At 35.5% G+C, this 18090-nt stretch overlaps 2 protein-coding genes across 8 annotated transcripts; one reads left to right on the top strand and one right to left on the bottom strand.

Moving 5' to 3' along the window:
• The first annotated feature begins 63 nt into the window (after positions 1-63).
• LOC113402508 (iron-sulfur cluster assembly scaffold protein IscU) lies at positions 64-1095 on the top strand. Its single transcript, XM_026642787.2, has 3 exons — positions 64-307; positions 388-691; positions 780-1095. Exons 1-3 carry the CDS (start codon positions 215-217, stop codon positions 851-853), a joined length of 471 nt encoding a protein of 156 aa, XP_026498572.1. The 5' UTR covers positions 64-214; the 3' UTR covers positions 854-1095.
• Positions 1096-1650: 555 nt separating this feature from the next.
• LOC113402490 (protein Son) lies at positions 1651-10191 on the bottom strand. 7 transcript variants are annotated; one of them, XM_026642757.2, is made up of 14 exons: positions 9228-10191; positions 9047-9148; positions 8382-8639; positions 8106-8269; positions 7809-7984; positions 7539-7682; positions 7064-7125; positions 6716-6795; positions 6244-6317; positions 6080-6160; positions 5656-5781; positions 3018-3209; positions 2407-2574; positions 1651-2301 (listed from the first exon to the last, which is right to left on the bottom strand). In XM_026642757.2, exons 1-14 carry the CDS (start codon positions 10076-10078, stop codon positions 2191-2193), a joined length of 2589 nt encoding a protein of 862 aa, XP_026498542.2. In that variant the 5' UTR covers positions 10079-10191; the 3' UTR covers positions 1651-2190. The 7 variants fall into 7 exon arrangements, with proteins under 7 accessions (XP_026498542.2, XP_026498550.2, XP_026498547.2 ...); XM_026642765.2 differs by having other exon boundaries at positions 5656-5763; XM_026642762.2 differs by lacking the exons at positions 1651-2301; positions 2407-2574; positions 3018-3209 and adding exons at positions 3437-3518; positions 4626-4698.
• Between the last annotated feature and the right edge of the window lie 7899 nt (positions 10192-18090).

Raw genomic sequence — 18090 nt, 5'->3', positions numbered from 1 at the left:
TTATATTTGAAGAAAAACCGATTTTTCGTTACATAAAAGTTTTAACTTTTACCTATCAGAATCGTTTATCTATGATTTTGACGTATATCTGACAACTAGCTGACAAATCGAATTCCATGCAAATCGGTAATTCGAAACAAGCTACATAGTAAAGAAAGATTGTAAAGTTCAACTTAATTCAAGTAATAACTCTTGAATCTCGCATTTCTTAAGTATGGCTTATTTATTCTCCAATATATGGAGATGTCTATGTATGAGAAACCGCGCTGCGCTCAACGTCGTACAAACTGCGTCGTATCATGCCAATGTAAGTTTTTCACGTACAATGCCAAGGTTTATCGATTTATCTCTTATGCATATTATTAATAGGGATTTTATATTTTGTAGGTAATTGATCATTACGAAAATCCTCGCAATGTTGGATCACTAGATAAGAAGGACAGAAATGTAGGAACAGGTTTAGTAGGTGCTCCAGCTTGTGGCGATGTTATGAAATTGCAGATAAAAGTTGACGACGACGGTAAAATCATTGATGCAAAATTCAAAACGTTTGGATGTGGTTCTGCAATTGCTTCAAGTTCCCTGGCCACGGAATGGGTCAAAGGCAAAACTGTGGATGAAGCTTTAAAATTAAAGAATACAGACATTGCTAAGGAACTTTCGTTGCCTCCTGTCAAGCTGCATTGTTCTAGTAAGTTTAATTCTCGTTTATTAATTTCAATTTATATGTCTTAATGATATGTTTAATAATTTATTTTTATCATTACTTCTATTTTAAGTGCTTGCTGAGGATGCTATTAAGGCTGCACTCTCGGATTATAGGATCAAGCAACAAGAGGCTGATAAAAAATAAATGCAATATGTAGTTTTAGATAATGTTTGGAACAGATCTGTGATTGTAAAGGGAAGTATCTGGTTATGAAAAAAAAAAGAATAGTCTAAACATTACATGTTAACCACTTTGAAAAATTTATCAATTGTCATTATGTGTTGTAATAATAGAATCGGGATATAATTATTCCAAAGTGTAGAATTCCCTTTCATAGTAATATTAATCAGTTGTTACGTTAGATAATAAATTATGTGAATAACAAATGGTTGGTTTACTTAATCCTTTATAAATTTTTTTAAAATTTTTGTAAACATTTAGTCATATTAAATGTATATAGTGTTTTTTTATTTAAGTTCTTGCAAACTACAATATGAATAAACATTTTGCAATTTTTTATATTCTTATCAGCAATCAATATGTAGGAATTCATTCTGAGCAGGAAAAGCTAATCTTATAGTATGTGATATTTGTCAATAATATTCAAATTTATATATATGATACTATTATAATGTTTCTATTCATATACAATTATGTATCTAATTTGACAAAAAAAAATAGACCCGCTGAGTTTCTTTCGCTGGTTCTTCTCAGGTCAGGGTGTTCATTTTTCCGAACCTGTGGTTGTGTTTAATTTGACCATCAATAAGTAGGTGTAATGCTTCTATGCTGAATAAAGGAATTTTGAGTTTAACTCTTGAATGCTCCATTAATTTGTGCTTAATCCCATTAAACTGAAATATGTTTTTTTTTACATCAAAAAACTGGTTGTAAGATAGGATTATCACTGATACCAAACAAATGAAAACATCAATAGACTTATTTTAATAAATTTATTTAATAACCCCATGAATAGTCTAACGACCAATAAACTTTTGTTAGGTTGCTGGGTTCTTCAATCTTGCAATTTTTAGGAGCAGTCTGGAGTTTAGCAATTTGCAGTATTACAATCCTGTGCCTTGGAAAGAGTGTAAAGTTGTCGGTTTGGGTCTCTCTAATCTCTCCCTGGTTCTGTCGCATTATTGTCTCTTCAGTTGGCTAGTTCTTGTGACTGGAGTTGCCTAAGTTCAGGAGTAGATTATAATATATTATTAGAGGATAATTTTTACTACCCATTAATGTAAAGGAAGTATAAAAAAATACTTTGATATCATATTTTTACCAATATTAGCAATGAATTTTATCATATAATCAAAATATTCACACACAAAATACAGATAATTCTATCTGCTTGGTGAAATATTAACAATTTTATATTTGAATTTAATATTAGACTGTATTGTAATAATGTTAAACATTATTAAAAAAAAGAAATGTGTAACACATTTATTACAGTATAAATATAAAAGTTGTCTTATTTTCTAGGTTACAATGCCTAATTTTTGTAGGGCAAGTTGTGCTGCATCAGCTTTTGCTTGCTTCTTGTTTGCACTAGCCACTGCAGGCTGATATTCAACACCTGCAACCTTCACCTAGACAAAATGTAATAAAATGTTGTAACAAGGTTACTTTAAAAATCACTATGCAATTTTCACTATACACATAGTTATTTCTTTTTGTATTAAATGAGAACAAACCTTGAATAGAAAGTTTTTTTTATGATCAGGACCACACTCAAAACATAAGTTATATTCAGGTGGCCCGAGTTTCTGTTTTGAGCAATATTCTCCGAGTAAAGATACAGGATGTTTTCCACCAGCCACTAATGGAGCAGAGCCTCTGCGACCTAACCGTTGGGGTTTCATCTGCAATAAAAAAAAAGATTTTATTAATAGTCACATCATCAGTATTTCTTTGCTTTGGGAACAAACAGTTGCATGAAATTAGTTTTAGCATTACCACTATGATTCTTGGAAATGCTAGTGGGTGGATTCCTGATACTCATATGTAGTTAAGATGCTAATATGATCAATCAACAGGTATGCTAAATCACCATAGTCGGCTTTATCAACATAGCCAATAATTACTTTCAATTTGTTATCAACAGTTCAATATAAATAATTCTGATAGCTGTGAGATTTAAAATATTTTGGTCATTGTGACTTAATTACTGGATGGATAGCTTTATGAATGGATAGTTTTATGAAAACCGACCCCAAGCAATTAATTTTGAATAAGCAATTTCATTCATTAATTATGACCACACAAAAAAACCACAGTATCATGCATAGGAGTATGCTTTACTTACACTTTTTCCATGTCTGCTACTGACCTCTTCTTTGGATGTTAAGCCTCTTGTGTCCAACTTAACTTCTAAAAGAAGAGGTTGTAATGTTCCTGTTCCTTCTTTGCCCAAACCTTGTCCGGGTGTCCAACCCATCTTCTGAAGAAGTTGCATCCCCATACCGCCTTCAACAGGCGCAGCACGAACTAGTTGATCCTATGTTCAAATACTTGATTCAATAATAATTACAAACTAAATTATTTACACAAAATAAACTGTTTTGATTAGTTTTTTCTTTAGTTATACCTATATAGTCCCTCGAATTGTACTGACATTTTAATTTATTCCTACGGTAACAACACAAGAATTTCACTTTTCAATGATATATTTTTTGTGTATATGTCTTCTCTTGTACATTTTTCTTCCTTTTTGAGTTCCTTACCTTTGCAGCGGGTACATTATTTGCACCTATGGTCGACGGCGGTGCGTCTATCGAAGTGCTCGCGTCTCCTTATCTTTTAAAAGCTGCAACAAATATTCATGATTTCCCCATTTAAGCCTAGTTTATCTTGGAGACCGGTTGATTTTATCCAAAAAATCACTAGACTATAATGTACATGGACTGACTAAGTGCTTGGGCAAGTTGTGATTGCTTAATCATACGAATATCAATTATTTTATAAAAATAGATCCATAAAAGAAAATTAATTTATATTCATTTAAATTTTAATCTAAAGCATATTTGTAATTTTTATGCTTCTTTCAAGAACAATCGAACTTTTATGTATAGAGTGAAGTGTATTGAAGGTATGGGTTACCAATTAAATAGTCAAATATTATTATTTAAAATATTATATGAAATAGTGTTAACTTTCTTTTATGATAACTCCACCCTTAAGTTATATATATATATATATGTGTTTCTAATACTGTTTTTTTTTATTAGCCAGTCTTATAAGAAGGGGAAAACTGAATATCTGTATGCAATAATGGCAATGATAAATGACATGCCATAATCTATGGCATGAAAATTACCATCTTGTGCAATTACAGTAACTTAAGAGTGTAATGAGCGAACTACAAAAGTTCTCTCTTTACACTTGACGTGAGTAAATCGGGTTTTTAACTAGATGGTTACAACAACATTAGCTGCTGAAATACATTCTTTATTAAACGAAAACATCAGAACTTTTTTAAACAAGTAGTTAATATTTTATTTGTACACATTTGATACAGGAATATTATTATTTTCAGTTTTAATTTGAGACTCTGTCGTATGAAACTTCACCAAAGGTTAATTAAGCTTGGTAATTTTTACAGTATTTGTTTAAATAAATATAATTTATCGTTACCTAATTTTGTGAAATCATTATTGTAGTGGGAATGAATACGAATAATAATTACAAGAGCAAATCTCGCGCCGTGTGTGTTGAACAGAAGAAGTCTGCTTTGAATGAGAATTAAATAGAGTTTAGCGTATAGTTACTAATATTATGAAAATGGATCATTTTTTTGTTTACGCCCAGCGAAGGTGGCGGGGAATAGTTAGTATTTGCATATACCACAACTAATGTTGTAAGCAATGTTGTCATAACCATCACAAAATATTTATAAAGTCAGAAAGAATAATACATAGTATTATAATTTCTGACTGAGGCCGCCGGACCATTGAGTAGATAACCCGTATCCCGAACGGCGATCCGAGCTGAAAGAAAAGTTATTTAGAGTATCGCAGTATTAAACAGAACCTAAGGCTTTTGATTGTAAACATTAAAATATAGAAAAAAGTATAATGTTAAACAATGTGTGTTTGAGAATGTAAATGAACATTTCAAATTAATATAAAAATAAATAGTTTTAACCTATTTTCTTGGTTTATTATAAATTGAAATAAAATTTATAAAAATAAATAAAAATTTAACGTAGGAATAAAACACTTCGCCAGGTTCTGTTTGATACTATTATTCTTTAAGCATACAAATTACAAATCAAAACAATCTTATTGGGTCACCACACACCTTTTTATACCACAAGTTATATAAATTACTCGAGTACTGTTAAAACTGGTGTAATTTTTTTATAAATATAATAAGTTTTCTAAATTCTTGATTAGATGGTATTTGTATTCGAGGTTTTAAACGGAGGCGGCGCAGGGAAAAGACGATTAATAACACATGACATTAAACTAAAAAAAATTGTATAACGCCATTCAATCAAGAGTTTCATAAAATATATACAGGACCGGATTTAAGTGTCCCTGGCAGAGGCCCTGGGTCCACAAAGGAGTGGAGGCCCTGGAGCAACAAAGGAGTAGAGGCCCCTAATTATTATTTTCAAATTAATTTGAACATTTTCATTTCTGTCAGTCAGGTTTGTTAATAATTTATTTACTCTTTGTAGCAGAACTTTTAAAACAGTAAATTAGTAAAATTATTATAATTTGACTATATATAGATGTCTGAACACATGTAACATTAAAATTGCTAACTCGTCCGAGAATTATGTGAATCTCTATTGTGGGGGCGCCCCTCTCGTGCAGACACCAGGGCAGTTGACCCGGTTCCCCTAAATCCGGCCAGTATATACATAGCTCTCTTCTCCGCTAAACGTATCGAACAAGTTGGTAGAGTGAGCGGTATGAAGGAGAACATTGCGCGTGTACCTTCTTGGCCCAGGCCTGCGTGCCGCTGGCGAGCTCGCGCGGCGTGAGGATGTGCGCGCCCGTGGAGCCCGTGAACTGGCCCGGGCGACTCTCCTTCGTCCAGCCGAACTGCGGGAGCGATATTACCTTATGGGTTGACCGCATTGCGTGCCATATTAATTATCATTCATTGTCAAATTGATTTATTCGATGTAAAATGTAGAAGTTGTTAGATAGAATAGAAATGAAGGGAATGATTTGATCTGTTTATATATATAAAAGTATCTTTAAGTGGGAATTAGCAACAGTTAGGTTATCGGATCTTAGAGATGAGAATTGTATTAATATTTCATTGTTTTGTTGATGTTACACATTTTTGTAGTTGTAATTCTAAGAGATAAATGTTAAAACTGATTCCATGTCAAAATAATAAAAAAGTACTTACACCTTGTGTATTATCTAGTTCATTTTGTTCTTGTTCTTTACGAATCATTAGTAACTTCTGGGAAACGATTGACTCCACGTCCTATAAATATAGATACAATAATTAACTAATCTACACAATCGATTAGGACTTCATCATTTATGTAATTGGTATTTTCGACTTACGATGGTTGGAGAATCTACACCAGGGGGATATGCCTGAGGACCGGGAGCTGGTAAAGCAGGAACAGAAGATAGCTCTGAAAAGAAGAATAATATTTTAATATAAACAGATTAATTCAAGGGTAAGGTTTATTTCAGTAAGTTTTCTTGTCATAAATTAGTTATCTATACAATTAGTTCATCATTTTATTATTATTTAAGATTGGTGGTCAATATTACCATAAAAGTTAATAAAACATTAGCTATTCTTAATTGTATTAGGCTCTTATAAGTACTTTTGAACTGTTGTTTTACAGTTAACCCAAAATGTAGAGCTGTAACCAGTAAGGATTGTTGAAAATAACAAACAATACATGTATTAATTACATATAATACACAACATTATTATTTTTAAATTACCAATTGGTAAATGTTACTGTACAGTACCATACTTTACAGTAATTACTTGATTAAAACTAACAAAATGAACACTTACGGCTCCCTGTTGTAAAACTCTTCAAATATGAAGGAGAAGTCGACGGCGACGCAGGAAGCGCCAATGGGGCAGAACATATACTAAAAACAAAAAACGAAGTTTAAAGCAATAAACATGATGGATGGGATATTTATACCTAGCAATTCCATTTAGGGAAAAATGTCCATCGCTGTTTCCAAGTGAGCTTTGCCAAAAGTATAACATGTTAAAGCAAAACTTTGTATGTAAAATAACTATGCAGGACATAGTGCAGCAGGATGTTTTGCATTTAAAAAAAGAAATACCTTGGAATAAATAACATTCAGTTGACCTATAATTGTTGGAACATAAGAAAATAAGAAGGCTTACCTCAATGGTTCTGGAGGTGTGGTGGATCTTGTTGGTGATTTAGCATTCAGCTTTGCGACTTGCTGCAATAACAATATAAAACATAAATTTATTGACTTTTTGACCAACCCAATTTTATATATGATGGAAACTGAACTGTGGTCTCAAAATGTGTATGAAAACTGTAACAATATTTATTATATCCCTTCACGAATATTTTTGTAGTGGCTAATGAGCCAGATGTTAATATCAGAATCTACAGCCCAGCCAATAAACAGTTATTTTCTATATTTACAGTCAAGAAATTATCTTCATTAAAATTATGGAGAATTTCTTGACATAGCAAGGACAAAAAGTTGTTGATCTTGTTTTGGACTTATAGTTAGACCAGATTGTTACCCCTGTATCTGCACTATGTCTGTGAACTATACTATTACCAAAGAAAATCGGGATTCATACTATTATCATAAAAGTGTGGGATGTTCAATAAAATTACCATGTCTTTTTTAGGTGAAACGGGAACCCATTCTGATGCTTTTTCTCTATGCTGTGTACCAGAAGACACAGGAAACTGAAGTCGAAGTTCTTCTTTATTGGCTATTGGCAGTATAGAGGATTTTGCTGGCAGAGGGGCCCCACCCTGTAATAATAACATTAGAGAGTTATAGATTTAATTATAGTTGTTCTGAATGGCTGTAACTTCTAAAATAACATTTTTATTGTTATTATTATATAGATATTTTGTAAATATTATTTTTATACTCACTCTTATATTCATAACAATAGGAGCCTTTTCTTTGACTAAGAAGGGATGATGAAATGCTATGGTATCTTCATTCTCACTCATGTTATCATCATTAGAGGAGACGGATGACAGTTCACCGAGTGCTTCTTTTTTTGATAGATGCTTGCAGAAGTCTGTCAGTTCATCCACAGATTTACCTGTGTAAATTTAGTAAAATGATACATTTTGTAAATAAAGGCTATTATAACATTTACTGAGAATGTGTATCATAGTATACTATCACATAGTATTAATAATAATTTGTATAAGGTAAGTTACCTCCAGATTGTATGGCAGCCATGACTTGATTTCTTGTGTGTGGAGGCAAAACAGCTGCTCCAGCTGGTACAGCTCCATTTTTAAGCATGTTGATTGCATTTCGTCTTGCAACTTCAAGAAGACGTTTCTTTTCACTATCAGCTAATTTTACACCTGTTGGTGATCTACAACATACGGAATGAGTATAATACTTTCTATAAAAATAGGTATATAAATTTTTAGAAAAAAGGAATAATCTTAAAATTTAATATTTAGAAAGGAGCGAATATATTTTACCTAGATCTCCGACCCCTATGTCTCGGTGAATGATGTCTAGACCTATGTCGAGATTTCGAGGAAGATCTGTGTCGTGATTTCGACGACGATCTATGGCGCGATTTTGAGGAAGATCTGTGCCGCGATCTGGATTTAGATCTCCGTTTTGATCTAGATCTGTGCCTGGAGCGACTTCTACGCTTTGACTTTGACCGTGATCTACGGCGTCTACGCCGTGATGTCGAGTGAGATCTGGAACGCCTGGACTTGCTGCGGGATCTGCAATAATAAATAGGTAAATACGAAAAAACAAAATCAATGACTTATTGTATTCCCTTGATGATTCTATGTTGAAATTTATTTTATTAATCTGCTAACCCCATACATAATATTTGCACATGTTGCTTGTTAATGAGTGAGAATAGTTCCTATGGTAAATGTGATAAATATTATTGATGTAATTAAACACTCCTTTGAAATGGTATATTGGTGGGAAGGTGTAGGGTAGCAGGTGATAATTTGCTCCCGCTACACGAAGAGTTCCCTTTGTGTACAGATATATTTTCTATAATAATTTGAAATAAGTTGTACATAGTATAATTACAGTGTGTGGTTTTTGTGTCAATTATTAAATATCCTTTTACTGCATGGAAAAAATACCAGTTAAGAATCATAATATGATGTACCTCTTTCTGGATCGACTCCTTTCTTTTTTTGAAGGTTTGTTCGTACTTTCTGTTTGCTTTTGTTTAATGGAAGACTTATCTTCAGTGCTCACCTTGTCAGGACTGTAATCAAAGATTCTAAATTAAGCTGTTTTAACAGTAAAATTACATGATTCAATTAAGACAATTATAATAAACATACACTTTGACTTCCTCAGCAGCTTGCTGTTTTAATATACCACCAGGATCTGAAGACTTGGGGAATTGTGAATTAGACTCCTCGTCTCTTTCTGAACTACTTGATGAATCAGTATATTCACCCTCTTCAACCTTTTCAGCTTTCTTTCTAGCTTCTTCTTCTGCTTTTTTAACTGTTTCTTCAAACACTGCACTAAATTTTAAGTTTTTTATTTGAATTTTTCCTTTTGCCTTGTCACTTTCTGTCGTGGTATCAATCTTTTTGTCCAGCTGTATTCGGAGATCATTAGATTCAAGTTTTATTTCCTTTGGAGATTCTGGCATTGGTATCATGCTTGCATCTATATTCAAAGAGGAATTTGTATTGTTGGAATCTACAGTCTTAACAGGTACCTTCTTTTCCGGTACTTTATTGATTTTGATTTCCTTTTTAATTTTAGATTCAGGTTTGAATTGGATAGATTCTTTTTTGATCTTTGTTTTGAGTAGTTCTGTTTTAGGTTTTATTATTTCGGGTGTTCCTGAACGGCAGTTTGAAGGAGATCGCACTTCCTTTCGTTTCTTTGATTTAGCTTTTTTTCTTTTCTTTCTTTTGTGAGAATATTCACTCTTTTCCGATTCACTACCCGAACTTACACTACGACTACGCTTCTTTTTTTCCTTTTTATGCTTCTTTTTACTTTTTTTAGATTTCTTATGAGGAATTTCGTCAATTTTCGGTGGGTCGGCATTAAAGGCACTAAAAAGTTCGGAAAGTATCTCACTCGAGGACTTTGTGGTGTCATCTTTCTTTCGTTCTGGTGTAGTCTTTTCTCTTTTAATTAACATTTCTATTTTATCAATTAAAGTAGCCATATTTTTAGGTGATGAAAATATAGTCTATGAATAATTTTACACACGTTTTGTTTTTGTTCACAAGCAAAACATTAATAACTACATCAAACAATTCTCCATTTTGAAGTTTTGACATTTTTTTCTACAGATTATATTATCATATATTACATCATTAATATACAGATCCATTTAAAAGTGCGCTATAAATAAGGCATAGTACACACTATCAATAATAAATTATTTAGTACATTAGCTGTAAAATGATAAGTTTTAAGATTAATATAAAGAAGATTTGAAATTAAATCGGTGACAATAACTAATATCAAATTACTTTTAATCTATGATATTGTAATAATGATAGTCCTAGCTGAATTTTGGCAACGGCATGCAATGTCTGAGCCTTTTTTTTTTTTTGTTTAACGAGGAGGAAATGCATTTACGCATGCCACCCGGTCGGGGGACCGGGACGGGTATGTGGGACTCAACCGGGGCCTAATGCCCCGTGCCAGGGCACGCTGATGCTAATGCCCTGTCCTACTCACTAAAACCATCCTCGGGTTTCCACCATGCCGCCGAGTGGTGAGGCAACGGGATCGCCAAGGGCATGCAACCGCGACCCCACCAGCGGCAGCCGCCGTAAGGCGGCTGAATATTCATGGAAAGCGCGCCTAGTGCGCGCCTTCCCCCTCATCCTCCACGTGGGAATGTGGCGAACTCCCCCGAGTCCGCCACTGGAGGCTGGGCGTCAACGAAGCTGACGCCCTGCGGCGGATAAGATGGTAGGCTCCGCCGCTGACCGCCGGTGTAAAACACCTAGGAGGCTCGAGTAGCGAGCCCTCCCACTCCCTCCTAGCCAACGAGGCCACTCACATGGTCCGCCCTGACGCCGATCAGGGACGTACCAGGAGCGGCCCCGCGGCATCCCTCCCGCCAGTCTTAGCCGCGGCCGACGAGCAAGCTCAAGCCGGCCCCGTTGCCCAGGGTACACCACGAGGAGGTGACTGACATGTACCCCATGCAATGTCTGAGCCTAGTCAACTGCGTTCAAAATAGTAATGGATACAAGTATATGTGCAAACATAGGTCAATCTCTAGACTCTCACTCTCATTGGCCATTAATATGACAGCTAATTATCTCTGACAGAAAACACAACAATTCTCAATGACCAAACCCAGGATTTGAGTCCAATACCTCAGAATACTAATAATTTGTGTACAAGTGATTTCATCAACGTTTAAAGCTTTGTGCAGAATAGTTAGTATTTAATATTATAAAATATTAGTACACTTTCAGCGCAACATTATTGTTTAATCACAAAAAGGCATATAGCCACATCATTAATAATAGCCATAGTCGTGGTATCCCAAGAAGAATTGTTAAGTGTTAAGTTACAATTTTTAAAAAACTGGTTTATGGTTGCGTTGATTTCAATTAATCCTGGAGTTTAAAGCATTTACTACCATTTTTAAAAGGTATAAAAAAGTTACATTAATTAGCTTAACATTATTTTCATTTTCATAATCTGCATTCCGAACCGGTGCGTGATACTTCACTTAATGTACAGTCCGTTCACAGTTATTTTACCTCTGACATCAGCTATCAAAGAGGCTGCGCGTGCGCGTTAGGTTGGCATTACTGACTGTCTAATTGTTCAGAGCTTCTCGAGTTATATGATAAATTCAGTGATGAATTATTTTGGGATTTTTCGCTTGCGTTAGCGTTGGTTAACACACGTGTTAAGAGATTTTGAGTGTTTTCTTTTAGTTTTGTAGTATATTTTATTGTTAATAGTGCTTTAGTTGGTAGTTGGGTTAAGTGGTGTTAGTAATATTTGTAAATCTTGTGAGTATTTAACGTGTTTTAATATTTTTTAGCTTTTAAGTTTTATAATGGAGGTTGATCCTCCTCCTGATCCCCCTGATCCAGGTGGCTCAATAGAGCCTGTTCCCGATACTCTATCTCCTCCCTCTGTACCTGTCTCCCGAAAACGCCTCGGTAATGATCCAATTAATTCCGATTCCAATATTAAAAAAACAATAATTAATCCTAGTTCAGCAAATCCCTCAATCCAAACGATTTACACTCATCCATCCTTCTCTGAAGGCCCTAAAACGTATTCCGACGATGACAAGGGTCCTTTCATCGTTCATGTGTCCCGGGAAGTATCTGACCCAGCTTCAGGAACTACTGTACGGGCAATTAAATTCGGACAATTCCTGCACACTCATAAAATTAAGAGCATTATTAACGATGGTGTTAAGAACATAGGCCGTAACAAAATCTCAGTTGAATTTTCAACAGCTCAAGCAGCAAACACCTTTCTAGTGAATCCTATTGTTGAAATGTGCAAGTATAAAGCTACTGTACCGACTTTTAATGTAACTAGAATGGGATTGATTAAGGGTATTCCCGTGGACTGGACGATGGAAGAACTGGCAATGTCTCTTGAGCTTCCCACTGGATGTGGTGAAGTAATGAAAATAAGACGCCTGAACAGAAAAATAATTGCTGACAGTGTAACTACATGGGTTCCTACCCAATCTGTTGTAATTACATTTAGAGGTCAAATGCTTCCTTCAAAAGTGTATTCCTACCATACGTCCCTTCCAGTAGAAACTTATAAACTTCCCACTATCCAATGCCTTAATTGCTGCCGTTATGGTCATATTAAAACTCAGTGTCGATCTCAACCTAGGTGTTTTAAGTGCTCCAAATCCCACACAGGTGAGTCTTGTAGTGTAAGTAAGGATAACGCCACTTGCTTACATTGCTCTGGTAACCATTTCACAACAGACAAGGATTGTCCAGAGTTTTCTCGCCAACAATCGATCAAAATTGTTATGTCTCAAGACAACATTTCATACATTGAAGCATCCTCTCGGTTTCCTCATGTACGTAGATCCTATGCAGAGATTACAAAGGAGATGTTTACCCCTCCCACATATTCTCCAATCCTCCCTAATCAACCTATCCCTTCAACTACCAGGTCCTATCGGAAGACTGTTATCAGTACTCCTCGCCCAAGATCACCTCTTGGGAAAGGGTATGATAAACAGGCCCATCAATCGATCGTTAGTAATTGTCCCTCTACTGCTCCTAATGGTTGTGCTCTCAACCAAAACACTCCTAACCCTCTTAATAACAATCCCAACTTCTTAGAAATGCTAACTAAGATACTTCTTAGTATTATCTCAACATGTAACGATATCCCCTTACCGTCCAACGTTGCTCAAGACTTATGTCAGTTATTCTCCATCCTTCACAATGGCCCCAATCAGCTTCCTTCAATGGAACTGCAAGAGCGTCCGGCCTAAAAAACATGAACTCCTCTCTCTAATAAACCTCCATAAACCTGTCATTATTGCCATCTCTGAAACATGGTTGATCCCTGGATCCCGATTCCGGGTCCCAGGCTTCTCCTGTTTGAGGGATGACAGAAGTGATGGTTATGCTGGGAGTGCCATTTTCGTTCGGCACTCCCTTCCCTTCTCCCAAATTCCTTTATCCCTTCCCAGCCAGCATATTAATGCTGTTGCTGTTAGAGCCCTTAACATCTCTTTTCTTTCCCTGTATATTCCTCATCCTAATCCAGCTTTAATTCCTGATATATCTGCCATCATTTCCTCTCTCCCTAGTCCTATCCTAGTCATGGGCGATTTTAACGCCCATCACACCGCCTGGGGTTCACATTTCTGTGACCCATTTGCTCTCTTGTTGATGGACATATTTGATGATGCAAACCTCTGTATCCTCAATAATGGCTCACCAACACGTAGAGTATATCCTAACCAAAACCCAAAATCCGCTGTAGACTTATCCTTAACTTCTCCAGTCCTTGCTTCTCAAATATCCTGGAATGTCCTCTCATCCTCTTTTGGCAGTGACCACTTTCCTATCCTCCTTTCTTTAAATCACCGATCCATTGCCCATATCAATCCAAATCCCTTATTAAAATTAAAATTAAAAAATGCTAACTGGTCTGCATATGCTGAGTCTGTTGATTCCATGATCGACACCCTCTTTGTTTCACAAGACTATGGAAATGTAATCCTTTGCTATGATCTTTTCCTTAATGGTATTTTAACTGCAGCCAATCTCCACTTCCCTAAAAAACACACCTCAAAAAATCATTTGCTTTCCACCCCCTGGTGGGATGAGGAATGCAAACGATTATCTGAACAGAGACTAGAGGCTGAAGCATCATACTCATTGTGTATGTCTTTGGATAACTTTTGTAAGTATCAGAAAATCGACGCCAAATTTAAACAATTAATTTCTAAAAAGAAAAAAGTTAGTTGGATTCATTTCTGTGAATCCCTGAGTCCTCGTTCCTCTTCCTCTGTAGTCTGGTCCCAACTTAAAAAATTCCGCCGATGCCTTAATTCTGTTGACCCTTCCTCAAATACTCCTTCTGAGTGGCTTAACAATTTCGCTGATAAGCTTGCCCCCCCATTTGTCCCTTATGAGGACAGTTTTCTAAATTCTACGCCAGCATCCACATCCACTTTGGATGAAATGGATGCCCCCTTTTCTTTTTCCGAACTTCAATGTGCGTTAAATGGTTTATCTGATTCTACTCCTGGGGAAGACGGCGTTCCTTACTCTTTTATTTGTAAATTAAATGATAAAGCGAAAAAATGTTTTTTAAACATAATTAACTCGGTTTTTATCAAAGGAATTGTCCCGCAATCTTGGAAGACACAAATTGTTATCCCGATCCTTAAACCGGGTAAGAACCCTTCGGATTGCAACTCATACAGACCGATAGCTTTATCATCAACTTTGGCAAAGATCACTGAACATCTGTTGAAGAACCGCCTGGAATGGCTAATGGAAAGCAGAAATGTACTTGCTCCCTCCCAATTTGGCTTTCGGAAGGGGTTGAGCACCATTGATAATCTAAGCATACTCACAACAGACATTCGAATTGCCTTTGCTAAAGGAGAGTACCTTGTGGGCATCTTTCTAGATATATCTTCTGCATATGATAATGTACTTCTTCCGTTGCTCAGGCAGAAAATGCAACAGCTGAGTATTCCACCGAGGATAGTTCATCTCATATGTAATCTGTTAACTTGCAGATCAATAACGGTTAGACACCAACATCTCTCACTTCCCCCCAGACTTGTCTGGAAAGGTCTTCCTCAAGGCTCAGTACTCAGTCCTCTGCTTTACAGCATATACACCCATGATCTCGATTTGTCTGTTAACAATTTTTGTAACATACTCCAGTATGCTGATGACACTGTTTTGTATTATAGATCTAGCTCCATTGAAAATTTAACATTTCGATTAAACTCTGCTTTGCATTACCTATCCCAATGGCTCTCTGACCATGGCTTATCGCTATCGATAGCCAAAAGTCAAGCAGTGGTATTTACTAAAAAAAGACGTATACCTACCTTTAATTTGTTTTATGAGGGTCAACGCATTAACTTTGTAGACAAAACAAAATTTCTTGGTATTATTCTCGATCACCGACTGAACGGAATTTCACACTCTGACTATTTAGCCAAGAAATGTGAAAAATCAATTAATGCCCTTAGAGCAGTATCTGGAGTTTGGTGGGGAGCTCACCCTTATACATTGAAGCTGATCTATAACGCAATAGTTCGTAGTCATTTGGACTATGGACTGTTTGTTCTAGATCCATTCAATAAATCAGCTTCAGAAAAATTAAATAAAATTCAATTTAAATGTTTGCGCATAATCTTGGGTGCGATGAAATCCACTCCTACTAATGCTCTGCAGGTTGAGTGTGTTGACCCTCCTCTACATATAAGGAGGCAATACTTATGTGACCGCTTTATCATCAAATTGTTACAGCTATCTTCCCATCCTTTATTGGCCCGATTAAACAAATTATCCCACCTTTGCAACCCAGACAGTCCGAAATCCTCATTCCTATTAAACAGTTTCCTCAAGTATACCAACCTCCCTCATCCTCTTACCACTTTTCCTTCTAATCCTCTTTTTCCCACCTCCTTTAAAGCCCTTATTTATAATACCCCCGTTATAACAAACCTTGGTCTTATAAAAGGTTCCCCTGATACTAGTGTCCAATTTCAAAAAATGTTTCATCAAAATTGGCCAAATCACCTCCCTATATATACTGATGCCTCTAAACTCTCACCGACCGGCTGCGTTGGCGCAGCTTGTTGGATACCGAAATATAAAATAGCCCTTTTATTTAAATGCCCCCCTGAAACCTCTATATTTTCCGGTGAGGCCATTGCTTTACTGGAAGCTATTATGTATGCCCAGTCACACAACATACAACAATCAGTTATTTTATGTGACTCATTAAGCTGTCTGTTGGCCATTAAAGAAAATCCTTTTCGTAGCAAATTAAGACTTTCTATCGTTTTTAAGATCAGAGAGGCTCTGTTGTCCTGTCACCAACAAGGCCTTCAGGTTTTGCTGGTCTGGATTCCAAGTCATTCCGGTATTATTGGAAATGAGATGGCTGACTCATATGCTAAGATTGCTATCCAATCTGGTTCATCTGAGCATTTTGTCAATTCCTCTCGAGACCTGCTCACTCTTGCGAAAGCTCAAATGGTTAAATCCTGGAATGCTTTTTGGATTTCATCAAAATCGGTTAAAGGTAAGTATTATTCGGCGTTACAACCTGAAATTCCGAGGCGACCTTGGTTTTCATTTCACAGGCACGCTGACCGTTGGGTCACATCCACTATCTGTCGGTTACGCCTCGGCCATTCTTGCACACCTACCCACCTAGCAAAGATAAGAGTTCGAGATCACTCGCTGTGTGAATGTGGCCTAGACGAAGGTTCCGCTACCCACATTCTGTTCCTTTGTCCTAAACTTCTTCATCCCATTTACGACGTTCTCCCTCCTAAAGTTCCTCGTCCTATAAATGTTGAATGTTTATTGACGTTTGTGTTTAGTCCATTTTGTTCTTTTTTGTGTAAATATATTAAATGTAATAAAATTAAGTTGTGAATAGTCCAATTGAGTGATATATCTTATTATATATAGTTTAGAGTACTAACAATTATTTGTAATTTATCCTATTATTAACCCTTAATGTTTGTGTTGTTCTAGGTTACGGATTAACAAGGAAATTACTACTACTATACTTGACTTTAAAATTTAATTGAGTTTGTTATCTCAACCATACCGATCAATCTCATTCGTGTCTTCTCCATCCTACGTGACATTGGCGAAATAATCTGTGCCCTGTGGCACAACTAAAAGCCATTAAACTAAGAATTGAATTGAATTGAAATTCAGTGATTAATTACATTTATTCATGCCAAAAAGAATTCGGAGTAGTGGAAGAAAGATCGTGCTAGCAGTGTGTGAATTTTGAGAAAAGAAAAAAAATAGTAAAGGTCCTGTAATTCTGTTTGAATCGGGTAGTTGCCATGACATGTATGTAAAATAATGTTACCTGCTATTAAACAATTCCCGTATGTTGAAAAATAATTGCCTACTTTAGTGAAATTTTATAATTTAAGATTAATGATACATAAGATTAAAATTTTTACAAATGAATAGATTTGTACCAATATGGTTCATGGTATTATTCACCTTCTATCCACGGCAAACACTATATCTTCGTATATCGTTATATTTTCGTATATTGTATATCGTTATAATCGTACAAGTGAAATCGTTAATTTAATGGTGAATGGTACCATTATGTGTAAGAGTAAATGAAATGTTGTAAATTTATTAATTAAGGCTTTTTAAATTTCAGGTTTGTCTGAGAAGGTGAAATTGCTGCTTCTACGTCTCGAAAAATCTCTACAGCGAGAAAAAAACACATTTAATAAAAATTAATACAGATAGACGATTTTGATCTTTGTAGAGTTAGAAATAAAATACACGAAATGTACGCAGTCTGGAAAGAGGTTTCAACTTTAACGAAACTTTTAGCAGAGTTAAAGATGATGTCCATTTAGATCATTCTTATTCTAAATAAAAGCTTTGACCAATCCGTACTTGTTTTTATTTATTATCAAAAAACAATGATATAGTTACAAGTATATGTTTATTTACACAA

Source organism: Vanessa tameamea, chromosome 11 (assembly GCF_037043105.1).
Source record: "Vanessa tameamea isolate UH-Manoa-2023 chromosome 11, ilVanTame1 primary haplotype, whole genome shotgun sequence".
NCBI classification, from domain to species: Eukaryota; Metazoa; Arthropoda; class Insecta; order Lepidoptera; family Nymphalidae; genus Vanessa; species Vanessa tameamea.
Note: the sequence above shows the minus strand (reverse complement) of the source record. Positions and strands in the feature narration are given on the sequence as shown.

Excerpts from the sequence above, each read along its gene's own strand:
- LOC113402508 (XM_026642787.2), top strand. The coding sequence starts at position 215 with ATGGCTTATTTATTCTCCAATATATGGAGATGTCTATGTATGAGAAAC. Across the intron at positions 308-387 it reads CTGCGTCGTATCATGCCAAT|GTAATTGATCATTACGAAAA; the intron begins GTAAGTTTTTCA and ends TATATTTTGTAG. Across the intron at positions 692-779 it reads TGTCAAGCTGCATTGTTCTA|TGCTTGCTGAGGATGCTATT; the intron begins GTAAGTTTAATT and ends TTCTATTTTAAG.
- LOC113402490 (XM_026642757.2), bottom strand. The coding sequence starts at position 10,078 with ATGGCTACTTTAATTGATAAAATAGAAATGTTAATTAAAAGAGAAAAG. Across the intron at positions 5,782-6,079 it reads AACTAGATAATACACAAGGT|GTAATATCGCTCCCGCAGTT; the intron begins GTAAGTACTTTT and ends TCAACCCATAAG. Across the intron at positions 2,302-2,406 it reads AAAAAAACTTTCTATTCAAG|GTGAAGGTTGCAGGTGTTGA; the intron begins GTTTGTTCTCAT and ends CATTTTGTCTAG.